The sequence below is a fragment of the Simochromis diagramma genome, unplaced genomic scaffold, assembly GCF_900408965.1.
Source record: "Simochromis diagramma unplaced genomic scaffold, fSimDia1.1 OVJJ01000421.1, whole genome shotgun sequence".
NCBI classification, from domain to species: domain Eukaryota; kingdom Metazoa; phylum Chordata; class Actinopteri; order Cichliformes; family Cichlidae; genus Simochromis; species Simochromis diagramma.
Window position 1 is genome coordinate 1,977,662 of NW_024387250.1, and position 12,471 is coordinate 1,990,132.

Consider the following 12,471-nt stretch of genomic DNA (forward strand, 5'->3'; position numbering starts at 1 on the left):
TCAAATTTAAATAGAAAATTAATAGTATATCGGTGACACAGTACAAAGAAGACGTTTTGGTTTATTTTAAGAGCGTAAAGAATTAATTTTCCCCATTATAAAAGAAAAAAAAAATAGTGCTTTCAAAAATATGACATTGACTTTATACTTGGTAATTTTACTGGCATTTAGTCAAAGTTTGTGTTTAATGACTGGGAACCTCATACAGGCTAAATACAACAGTTCATTTGAACACAATAATAAAAAGGAAAAAAGAAAAGAGAAACAAATGCTCTTTGTTCGTGGGTTACATAATACAAAAATACTGTAGCTTCATTATACATTTATTGACAACAGTGTTTCACAAATAAAATTTTCTATAGTAATCATCACAACAGAAGGCAAACAGATTTGGAAAGCTTTGGCTGAATACACTGAGCTGTAAAGAAGTTCAATTTTCCACATCAGTAGTTACAAAGCTGTAAAAGACATGGGAGTGCACACTATACAAAAGTGTGTGTTAAAGTAATAAAAAAAATGAACAAGATAAAACAAATCAACAGAGCTCAAACATGGCTATAGATAAAATGAGTAAATTTACATACAGAGAGGAATGCAAATCATGTCTTATGGCTGTCTGATGCATAAAACAACTGCATGGCTGTAAAATTTCACCATCAAAATTTTATGCCCCTGATATAAACAGATTCTTCCACTTCAGGAAATGTTTAAACAGTGTGAAATTTACAAAAGACAAACCTGATTAGGCATTTTTCAGTTTAGAAAAGCTGAAATGTAATAAAAAAAAAGTGCAAGTAATATATATACAAAATATACAACATTAATAAATATGAACTGCTTACTACATGAAATGGTGCTGAAGTAATCTACAGCTTTTAAAAGAAGGATAATGTGTCTGCTGTTTGAAGCATACACATCCATCTTTACAGAAAAAACACATGCTGGCAACCTGTGAATTAAGTTGCACTGCACAGAAAGAAGGAGGACAGGTATACTTGTCAGCACTTGATGTGTTCAAAATATGTATTCCATGAACTGTTCATCGCCCAACATGTCCAGGGAGAGGCAGTTGGTGGACCTGCGGCCATAGAAGGTAGGATTAGGCTGGCAGTGCAAGAAGGGGTAATAGCTGTGATCAACCGTGGTCTTTGTGTTTGCTGAGGCATCTGGTAGTCCAAAGGTGTAGCTGTGAGAAGAATCAAGTGGCACTGCCATCCCCAGGGGTGCAGGAGGAGGGACGAGGCGGACATCATCTAGACTGTGGCTGTGCCGATCCACACAAACTTGCGCTTTTGATTTCACAACCTGAAAGGGAGTTAAGAACAAAAAGTAAGCCAATGCATGAAAGAGGCCAAGGCAACCAACCAAGGAAAGAAAATATGACCTACCTCTTTTAACATATCCTTGTTATACAATTTCCCAGCATCTTTGTCACTGTGTAGAGCACAGCCTGTGTTTTCTGTGAAACACACAGCATATGATTTAAAAACTTAGCAAACAGCATGTGAGCGGAAACAAACAAACAAAAAAACCCAACTGTTTGCAGGGTTTAAAATATTTATACCTGGTGAATGATTCTTTGAACAGAGTTTTCCACAATCCACTGAAACTCCTTCCAGAAGATCAGCCAGCTGGAACATCTCATCAGGATCATCTACAAGAACCTCGTCTGGACTTTGGACCCTGGTCTTGATCTCTGGACAAAAAAAGAAAATGAGCGGGGACAAAAAAAAAAAAAAAAAAAAAAACGTTTTAGAAATTTCATAAAGGGGTGCCCATATAACTCACTGGAATATTGCCTGGGTTTGAATCTGACCCAGGTCTTTCAATGTGCATCATCTCCCCATTGTCTCTGCCAGCTTTCCTGTACTCTCAACTGTCCTGTCCTCATAAAGGCCAAAAAGTACAGTGCTTAATTTTATTAGACCACCACCAAATGAAAGGTTTATACTAGGGCTGCTCGATTATGGCAAAAATGATAATCACGATTATTTTCACTGAAATTGAGATCGATTATTTGATGATATTTATTTAACAATAACAATGTATTGAATAATGACTTTAAAGATTGTCAAAAAAATAATATAAAATAGTGTGCATCATGGCCGATTGTTGAGTGAAACAGATGAACCAGAATTGGTTTGTAAAAATGGTGCAACTTCCGTGATATGGAACTGGTTTGGTGTTTGTCCGTCAGATACACAACAAAGCACATTTTTTTTGCAGAACATACAAGCGGCCTTCATTATTGTCGTATTTTTTCGGACTAAGATGCTCTTAAATCTGGGAGTAATCTGGGTCCTAAACTCCGTATCTTCAGGTCAAACAACACTGCAGCATCACTGAGAGTTAAAAACTGTCTAAATTCTTTCATCTTTAATAAAACGATCAGCATTGCTGCTTTACCAGGTGTAACTATAAAGTTTAACTTCCAGGCATCCATGAAAACAAAAGTTATTACATTTAACGGAGTTAGAAGTTAGCAGGAAGCTAGCGGAAGTTAGCTTGCTAGTTTCGCTAGTTACCTAAGCAGGATATTGCATGTTCTGACTGAGAGATTTCTGAAAAAATTCAAACGTACAGCTCTGCTATCACTTCCAACATAAATGAAGACAGAAAACTAAACAGCAGTGACGTTTGTAGGGTTACTGAAGTTGGGCTAGCTGGTATATAATGATGTGCTACGTGATCGCTAGCGACACAGCTATGTTAGCATAACATAAACAGTGAAGCTGGAGGACGAACACTAACACTTTTCCACTTATAAAAGTTAACGTGAAGGTTCCTCATGGTTAGAGACAAATGCAATCGCATGGCAGGATGCTGTAAACGGACCAAACTTCAGTCAGAACAACTGACATAATCCATCCACAATACGAGGTTAGTCATTAATATACTGCAACAACATGGGAACAGAGCAGCTGTGATAGAATACAGCATTAATGAATCAATGGTACAGAAGTGGAGGAAGCAATTAGAATGAGTTTAATAAAGTTTGATTTATCTGACTGCTTTGTTTCGCTTAATGTGCCTTATAATCCCGTGCACCTTATGGTCCGAAAAATGCGTACTGCACACTGCAGTTTAATGTTGCAAAGCACCCCTTTTTAACTTCAGTGGATATTATATATGGTTATGCTCAGGATATGTCAGCCCATTTCTACTGGAAATGCCTTTTGGTTAAACTTTCAGCAAGGAATTTGCATTTGCACTGTTACATTTTTATAAAGCTTTAATGTACATAAAAACCAGCTTCTTGTTTAAGTGAAAATAAATGGAAGGTTGTCTTTTTGCGCTAGTAATGTTGTGGAGTTGTATTTTGTCTCGCATCAATTATATCGTCAGTTATATCGTTATCGCAAATTTTCAAATATATATCGTGATAAATATTTTTGGCCATATCGCCCTGCTCTAGTGCAAATACTGATAACAGTGCAAATGTTTGCAATATAAAAAAAATAAATGAAAAATGTAAACATCTATGTTTAGTGAACGTTGCAGTGTTGCTCTGTGGTGCAGCTACAACACTGTAGCAAAGTTTACACACTATGTCTACTTGATCCACGTCTGACTCCGCGAACCCATAATGTTTCCACACCACTGAAGTTTTTTTTTTTTTTTTATACCTCTCTTTTCAACCAACGGCAGTCACTCTCCTCTCCAAATAACTTCTGCTTAGCTTTCCGAGCTTCCCTCGGGTCCTCTTAATTGTTGTGACACGTGTTCGAAATGCAGAGAGGTGCGCTCGATTTGCCACACGGAGCAGCGCGAGAGTAAAGCACGAGGGAGGGGCTAATAATCGGCTCAGTCATTTTTAATGATCGTTGAAAGCCCAGATCGTAATTTCGATTAAAATTAGATTAATTGAGCAGCCCTAGTTTATACCACAGTTACCCTAAATTAACATTAATGTTTATTACCAAAATAAGTTCTCATCTTTCTGTAATGGTTAATCCACCAATGTGCACAAGCTCTTTAACTGAAATGACATTTTTAATGCTAAGATATTTCATTATCGTTATCCATGAATTTTCAAATTTATCCCTTCCCCCCCAAAGCAGAAAAACAAAATAAAAGACAGTAAAGTACAATATAATTTTTTTCATTCAGATGGTAATGCAATGCTAACATGTTTACTTGCATTACTGAAAAGGAAAATATTTTTTGTTTAATGTGTTGCCCAGACTTAAAGGAAATTTCATAAAAAAAATAAAATAAAAAAAGGAAGAAAAAACCCCTGGAAGAAGCAAAGACCCAATATTAGATAGGACACTGTAATGCTTATTAAAACACAAATAAAGCACAAGTTTTGAAATGACAACACCATATTGTTTACTGAGCAATATGTTTTGCATAGCCAACAGCCTAAGAATGTGCTGTTCAATTATCACAGTACTAGTAGCCACATTTCTCTTAGCACCATTGAAAGGCCTGACCAGATGGAAAAGAGACAGCAATGATGCAAAATACATGCTTAGCCAGTTTTATGTATGCAAAGTCAACATTTAAATTTCACATTCTGTAGTCCTGTGATCCCACTACCAGCATGCATCTTTGAATGAAACACTGAGAATTGCACCATACTTAACAATGCTGCTAGATCAGGCTAGCAGACTGGAAGCATTAGTTTAATTCAGAAATATCTGCAAAGGGATGAACAGATCCTGTTTAAAGGTTTCATTTAAGAATGGTCTCACCTTCCTCTTGCCACCCTTCATCTTCTATTCGTGCTTTGCTGCTTGTATCAAATCCTGAGGTACAGGAGGTGCCTCGGCTGGCTGCTGAGCTGAAACACTTCTCAGTTTGCTGATGACCTTCGTCCCCCATGGAGACCATCTCCGCGCAGATGCTGTGTTGGCGAGCGTCCGCCTCAATTCCAGAGCTGCTAGTAGAGTGTCGGGAGAGACCGGGACTGCCTTCACTGCCTTGTGGATCTAAATCCAGATCATCACTGATGTAGGACTCTCTGTAATGCTGCTTCTCTAAAAACGAAAAAATAAACGTGTTTCAGTGGGTTTTTTTTGTTTTGTTTTTTAAAACAAACAAAAACATCTAAGGAAGAACTTGCATCCATCTTGTTTTCAGAAATTGATATAAAGAACTAAAAACCTAAGTACTAATTATTACTGTTCTATATATTTTATTACTAGTAGTAATAGAAGCCAATAGTGACTTTATAGAAAGTTTTTGTCAGTACACACCAAACTTCAGCTATAAAATCAGAAATATATAGTTTTATCTAAAATACTTAAGACCCATTTAAGGCATCACAAAAGTGCAAAAATGTTTTCTAGTGGAATTAGATTCCTTCTAGTGGAATTGTTACAAATGTGATTACAGAACAGTTTTGTTCTTGGAACAAAGTTTAAATTTACTAACTAACGTCCAGAAGCTACTGTGACTACAAGGAGCCACCAGCCAAACTGTGCTCAGTTACTTTTTTCTTATCCTTTGACATGCTTTCCCCTCTCCTACCTTTGCTCTCCTCCAGCTGGTGTAGGTGTTTGAGGACAGGTTGAAGGCTGAGGTAGAGCTGATGGCTGTTGCTCAGGTGCAAGAGGAGGTGGCGAGAGCGGAAAGATGAACCAGTGTAGTAAACCAGCTTCCTGGCGGATGGCAAGCCATCTGGCTGGATCTCAAATTTCTTACCCTGAATGATATTAACACATTATACACAGTGTAAAAAGCTAGGGCCCATTAAATAATTACCAGAATTCTACTATTCTTCTTAACAGAGAAAATGAGCTGTGTGTGCTTACCAGGAAGGTAAGACGTCCTACATTTGACCAGGGAAAGTCATATATTAGCTCAAGTATGTTGTTCACCTCCTGAGAATACATAAACACACATACACACTTCATTTACAAAACAAAAAACCCCAAAAGATTTGTGATTGTATAATCTACTTTGATGCTTTTAAAATTACAGATCAATAATCAACTGTCTTTTGGAGCCATCTGGACTCAAAAGAGGCCAAAGGCTTCTCGAGGTATGCCACGGTCTGTTGGCTTTGAAATCAGCCAGGCCTGGAGTGCTAATCCCCCCCCAGATGGCCCCTGACAGACAGATCAAAGAACTGACAGTCATGGCAGGCAGCTCCTATCTCCTGATGGACTGCTGGTGGTGGCAATCCCCCCCACATTCCTCACACATCTAGTCAGAGGTTTTATAAGACTACAGATACAAAAGAGCGAATCCCTGAGCGAATTAAAATGACTTTTCGCTTACATACTGTGCACTAATAATACGCTCACACATGCACGCACCTGATAAACTTGCATTCCTCGCAGGGTCAGACCAAGCAATGCTGTTCCCCTCTCCTCCCTCTTATCCTGAAAAAAAACAAATGATGAGCTGTCAGAGAGGCAGTGTGTCCCAGATAACACAGCTATTTCACTGTTACGCCCTGCTCATAGTTGGCTAGAAAATATGAGTTGTTATTAGCAACAAATTGGAAGCAATAGCAGATTACGTAATGGATGGGCCAGGATTCAAAGTTTCACTCAGTGGATGAGTGCTTTATATATAGGGAGGACAGGAACTGGTATATATATATATGGTTATATAAGTGCACTATAGCCGTTTGTCCAGAAATCATATGAAGCGAAACAAAATGTGCTGGTGTTGCATTTGTTGGGGTATTTGGGTCAGAGGGAAGAAATATATGTGGAATAGATTCAAAATGAGCTTTGCATATGAAAGTGAGATGATTAGATTGACTCATAACCTTTTGCAATCTGTAAAACGTGACAGGTACATCCTCCAATTGGCATGCCTCTTTGATGAAGTGGAGCATTGCATCACGAGTAGACATGCCCCACAGCTCCTGGTGTACCTTTGGCCCATGGCAGTGGAGATATTTCACTCCACGTTTAGCTATAATCTGAAAAAGGGGGGAAAAGAAAGAGAAACATTGGCTTCAGAGAGATGAAAAGGTAAAAAACATTTCCTCATATTTCTGCTATGTGGTGATACCTACCCATGGGGGAAAGTACTCCTTGGGTTCAAAATAACGGGAAAGCTTTACGCCTTCCTCCAGAACTGGGTGGTCGCCAAGGTCAGCCTGCAGGGCGTAACCCGCCAGCTGGAAGTAGACCTCCTCCTGCTGACGACATTCAGAGCGTAGCACTCGCTCCCGCAAGTCAGAGTAGTAAAGATGCCGTGCCTTTCGCTCACTGGGGGAAAAGAACCAAACCAAAAAAACCCACACACAACACACAGGCACCCAAAAACGAAAGGGAAAAGCAAAGTTGAGAGAAAGTAGGACAATGTTTAATGGGGAGAAATAAAGCAAAACAGAAGCATCCAAGAATTAAAAAGATGCATGTAGAATGTAAACAGGAAGACTTACCAAAAAAGTCTACCATTCTCTATGTAGTACTGCACTTTAAGGCAGAGAATCAGAGGCAATGATCTCTTTTGCAATCCCTGTAAAAAGAAACATGTTACACTAGAGTTGTGTTTTGCTGACTGCACTTCAAATAAAAAGCTATACCATACAGGCTATTAAACGCCCAATTAAATGATGTGTAGAAAGTGCTTTAGAGAGTGTATCAATGCCATAAACTACAATACCTTTCCTAAATCTTGGTTCCATTCCTTAGAAAAGTACTTATTGAGCTTCTCCTCCAGGTCTAAAAATATGTGCTCATTGTCTGGTATGGAAAAAAAGACAATCGGGAAACAAGGAGACAGTTAGTAACCAAACAAAACAGTAATGTAGCCAAGCGTAAAATTTACTCAACAATGGGATTCATTAGGGTGTGAGGAAAAGGCTTTTGTTCTTCTACTTTTCAATGGGGCTACAAGAAAAAAAAACAAAAAAAAAAAAAACAATGCCAACATTAATGTATCCATTTTCCAACTCCAGCATCAGCAAAGCAGCACAGACCAACCACTGCTGGTAAGAGCTGTGGGATTCTTTTAAGATTGTGCAGACACTTGAAGAGACAGGTAGATGCATTCAACAAACAGATTATATCTATATACACTGCAAGCTCCCTGTGTTAATGCTGTTTTAATCACCAATTCATCATTGGGCCAAAAACCTGTTGCAACCCTTTTCCAAGCACAAAGATGTCGTATTAATCTCCGTGTGGTTCTATGAGTCATACCACAGGCATTTTCAATTTGACCCAACTTATCTCTTCAGTTTACCCTTGTGTAGCCAAATCATGCCATTTCACAATTTTTTTCCTTAAACCACTCATCTCATTCCCACTCTGACTCACTCTCTCTCATTTTTACCCTTTGTTTAGGCCTTTGAGTAAGAATTGAGTAATAGTCTCCCCCTACCTTTTATTCCTCCATTCCTACCCTCCTCTTCCCATCATCAATCCATCCCTCCACAGTGAAGCGGAGGAATGCAATTGAGCATTCCAGGCTTAATGAAGTTAATATTGCAGGAATCCAGGACTAAGTGATCGCTGACCCAACACCACAAAAACAAAAGGCTGCTTGTTCAAGTGGTGAGCCACACAAGATTACCAAAGCATTTCAATCTATTTGTACAACAGAAACGCTGGAAAACAGAAAGTTTAGAACTTTGTTCAGAAGCTAAAGTGGATTACACCATTCAATTATGCAGACTGGGAGGGCAAAATTATTTATTTATTATTTTTTTAAATTTCAGTGAAATGGCTTCCTGGTAGAAGTGTTTCCCCAACATTACGTGAAGAAGCAAAAAGTAACACTGAAGTAAAACATTATTGTAACCTAAACATTACCCTCTTTAAAACCCTATATGCATCTTCTATAACTACTGTGTGATCTAGTGTGAAGAGTCCTGTCAGGTTCGCAGGCGTAAGGGGTCCAGTGGGGATTTAATTTACCTTTAACTACTGTCAGGCCAAAAAAGTGAAGCTCTTTGATTCCAAGAAGCTCTGCCACACGATTCAGAACATCCTGGCCTGTGGACTTCAGCTAGAGTAGAGCAAAGAAAAAGAAAGTCTGCAAGTTTCACAAAATACAAATCTTTATCTAACCGGGGCCATCTGTAAAGTCCTCTTACTGAGAAGATCCTCTTAAGAGCACATCAAAAAAAAAAAAAAAAAAAAGGATATTAAACACTCACCCCGGCAGTGATGTCCAGCTGTTCTTTGTTGGGGAGCAGAACAGAAATAGTTCTCTCCTGCTTTAGTGATGTGGACATGATCTCTTGTGCAAGTTCGTGATATATTCTCGGTCTTTAACACTCAAGTCTTTGGGTATCTTTACTCTTCACTTTTATCTCTTCCAGGACAGTTCATCCATATTGCATCTAAAAAAAGATAATGACAAAAGAGTAAGAAAAGTAAAGAAATGAAAAAAGAAAAACCTGAGTAAACATGTAGTAAAGTAATCGGCATGAGTGTCTCATGACGTTTGAGAGAGAGAGATGGAGACGTTAGTGAGAGAGAGAGAGAGAGAGAGAGAGAGCATGAGTTACATTGTCTTAAAAATCATCTTCATGGAAATGTTCCACAAACGTGACAATTCTGTATGACTGAACTTGCTGATCCACTCATTTTTCGATGATCTCATAGTAACAGCTCATTCTAATTACCAGTCATTAACTGAAAGCAACCAGATAATCCTCTTGCATTTGTTCCATTCCAACAAAACATGCTAAAAATGAATTAGAATATTGCTCATTGTGCCTTATCAAACGCTACAAATAGTCACAGTGTAGGGCACTGGACTATCAACCTGAAACATGCCCCTCTACGCTGACCCTAAGCCCCAACTGGTACGAGGCTCATCTGATTAACGTCTAAGAATCAATTAATCAGGTTAATTACTGCCGTACACCCACTCAGATTCCCTTAAATCCTCTGAACGATAACCAGTTTAACAGGAAAAAGTAGATATATGCATCACTGAAGGAGGAGGGGGGGGGATCTTGTGCAAATTATCTTCAGAAAAAATGGTTTCTTATGTCATACTTCTGTATTTTACACCCTTCACCCTCCTTTTTTGAGGTGTGGAAGATTGTACATTCAAAAGCACTTGATGCAATAGTGTTTATCTGTGTTAAATGATGAGAGAGAGACAAACAAAACTATTTAAGAAAAAGAAAAAAAAAAAAAGGTGTTGTCAGTGTACAAAACAAGTTGTGGGAACTCTTGGCTTAAAACATTTGTTGTACCACATATGATTTATGGGCATGTTCAAACACAGCCCCACTGACACCTGGGTGTCAGCGCAACAGACAAAATAAACCTGAAATACCAGTAGCTCCAACATCTGACTTACTATTGACAAAGTCAAATGAAATTGTACGTTTACACTGAAAATGTAGCGTGGAAAACAAGTACAAAAACCTCAGACGCATGTACATTATCATGCATGCAAACGTGTTATTTTAAAAAAATATATATTATGCCTTCTGGGAGTCTTGGCTTGAAGTTAATTCACAGTAAACACACCAAATCTGATCAGCCAAATGAGCTATACCACTGCAAGCAGTACAATGCTGCTGCCATTTATGTAACAGACTATAAGTGAAACAGATGCAAGATAATTAAGCAGCCTTAAGCAATAGGAAAACACAGTTCAACATTACAGCTTGCTTTTTTGTTTAAGACAATGGAAGCAGAGGCTGCAGATCATTGCTTCACGTATGAATTTATAAGAGACATGTGACGCAATCGCTCTAACAGAAATTACGCTAATCGGAATGTTCTTGCTGTTTATTTGAGCACTGGCTCCGTTTTATAGTGTATTTTCAACAGCACATACACATAAATCATTTGGAGTCTTCATATTTCATAAACATATGGTTGAAATAAGAAACAGGTGAGCAACTACCAAAATCAAGTTAAACCATACAAATGTGACCCATTTTATCTACATGACCTACACTGCATCCTGTCAACAAAACACATTTACCATCAACCCCAAACGGTGCCACTTGCAGTCTTCAGACATCCCCCATGTTGCTGACCAATGTGGAACCTGGCATCCCATGTGAGCAACCATCTGTATGCTTTAATTCCCCTCCAAGATTGTTATAATCCCTGCGTATACTGCTGGCTGGTGGAAAAACAACATCCCCTGTGCAGTAAGCAAGCTTTCTGAAGGAGCAGGGATACTCACTGCCCGCTAAAACCACAACGCAGGGGGGTGGGGACCCCCTTTACACGCATCCCACTTTATGAGTAGCAGTTTGGTGGGACTAGTATATATTTCTTATGACTGAAAAAGTTCTCGTTTTCCCATAAAAAGCATAAGAAAGTTCACCAACTGCTCGCTGATAATGGCATTAAAAGTTGCATCAGGGTCCTCAACGCTCTCCAGGCAACTTAAAGTAGCTAGCAGTCGTTTAAATATAAACCTTGAGATGATTACACATATTTATGAGTTAGCTACAAATCAGTACAAGGCAAAAGTAGCTGACAACAAACAATTTATACCATTTACGTCTATTTTTCCCTCAGAGAAAACGTGCTTTCGGCCCGATAGAGTTTTAACGCGCAACAAGTGCATCACTAATAAGTCTGGCTTTTCTTTTAGCTACTTAGGTAAAAGCGCTAAATTACTTACAATCACAGTATAAGAGATGATAGCGTTCAACTTTCAGTCGCACGGCTTCTCAAAACACATTTCTTCTGTAACCCACTTAAAAACATGACCGACGCAAGAAGCCCAAACTGCCGTTCACCTCCCTACCCATTGCGTGTTGTAGCTTCTTGAGGGCTTTGCTCAACCATCCCAAGCCTGGAACGTTTGAGCCAAACCATTTTGGATAGTTGTGGGGGTGCACAGTTGTAATCGAAATGTTTGTAAAACTTTAACTTCATATTTGATGAATATGCGAAATCTTGTCATGTTTATATTTTCTAGATAAACAAGTTTCTATACCCATATGAACCTATAACATTCCTACAGCGGGTTGCAGTTGGAGACTGTTGACTAGACGGGGCAGACTCCCCTCATTTTATGTTAGTGTAGTAAGACGTGCTAATTAGAGGTCCCAAGCACAGTCTTTGAAAACAGGAGCTGCACGACCTGTATATAAAACTTTGTGCAAGCCTAGGTGTTAAAACGGTTCAAATACCTTTCGTTTCTGACGTGTACTTCCACTGTTTCCTGCGAAATTAATATGTTGAGCATTAGGTGCGCCCAGAAATCACGTGACGTGAATGTGCACCATCCCGGTTAGTGAGCCGCGTTGAGTGTATCCAGGGTTTTTAAATGGGGCCCTATTTAATCAGATTGAATAGCTGATTTTACGGTTCAGGGAACTGCGGACTGAAATTAAATTCTGTTTAAATGATTAGAATCTACTTAACACCACTTATAACGGGTATGGTACATTTTGTCCGAGACTTTCATTTTTGTAGAATAAAACTACTCTAGGAATAACAACTTGATAATAACAAAAATAACAATTAAACTCCATTAGCAAAAATTCACAACACGCCTAAACCTTCTGGGATAGTGCAAAAACCCTACTCTCACGTCTTAAGAACAGGAGGCATTAATATTGTC

At 38.7% G+C, this 12,471-nt stretch overlaps 1 protein-coding gene across 2 annotated transcripts; it reads right to left on the bottom strand.

Moving 5' to 3' along the window:
* Window positions 1–131: 131 nt before the first annotated feature.
* Window positions 132–11,672, bottom strand: zgc:172136 (uncharacterized protein LOC566376 homolog). 2 transcript variants are annotated; one of them, XM_040001036.1, is made up of 15 exons: window positions 11,524–11,672; window positions 10,870–11,013; window positions 9,074–9,259; window positions 8,832–8,922; window positions 7,576–7,655; window positions 7,352–7,428; window positions 6,980–7,175; window positions 6,728–6,883; window positions 6,267–6,332; window positions 5,760–5,828; window positions 5,476–5,650; window positions 4,698–4,982; window positions 1,565–1,696; window positions 1,389–1,459; window positions 132–1,305 (listed from the first exon to the last, which is right to left on the bottom strand). In XM_040001036.1, the coding sequence occupies exons 3-15, from the start codon at window positions 9,149–9,151 to the stop codon at window positions 1,015–1,017; spliced, it is 1,767 nt and encodes a 588-aa protein (XP_039856970.1). In that variant the 5' UTR covers window positions 9,152–9,259; window positions 10,870–11,013; window positions 11,524–11,672; the 3' UTR covers window positions 132–1,014. The 2 variants fall into 2 exon arrangements, with proteins under 2 accessions (XP_039856970.1, XP_039856969.1); XM_040001035.1 differs by lacking the exon at window positions 10,870–11,013.
* Between the last annotated feature and the right edge of the window lie 799 nt (window positions 11,673–12,471).

Excerpts from the sequence above, each read along its gene's own strand:
- zgc:172136 (XM_040001035.1), bottom strand. The coding sequence starts at position 9,151 with ATGTCCACATCACTAAAGCAGGAGAGAACTATTTCTGTTCTGCTCCCC. Across the intron at positions 7,656-8,831 it reads TGGCCTGACAGTAGTTAAAG|ACAATGAGCACATATTTTTA; the intron begins GTAAATTAAATC and ends TTTCCATACCAG. Across the intron at positions 1,460-1,564 it reads TTCAAAGAATCATTCACCAG|AAAACACAGGCTGTGCTCTA; the intron begins GTATAAATATTT and ends TGTGTTTCACAG.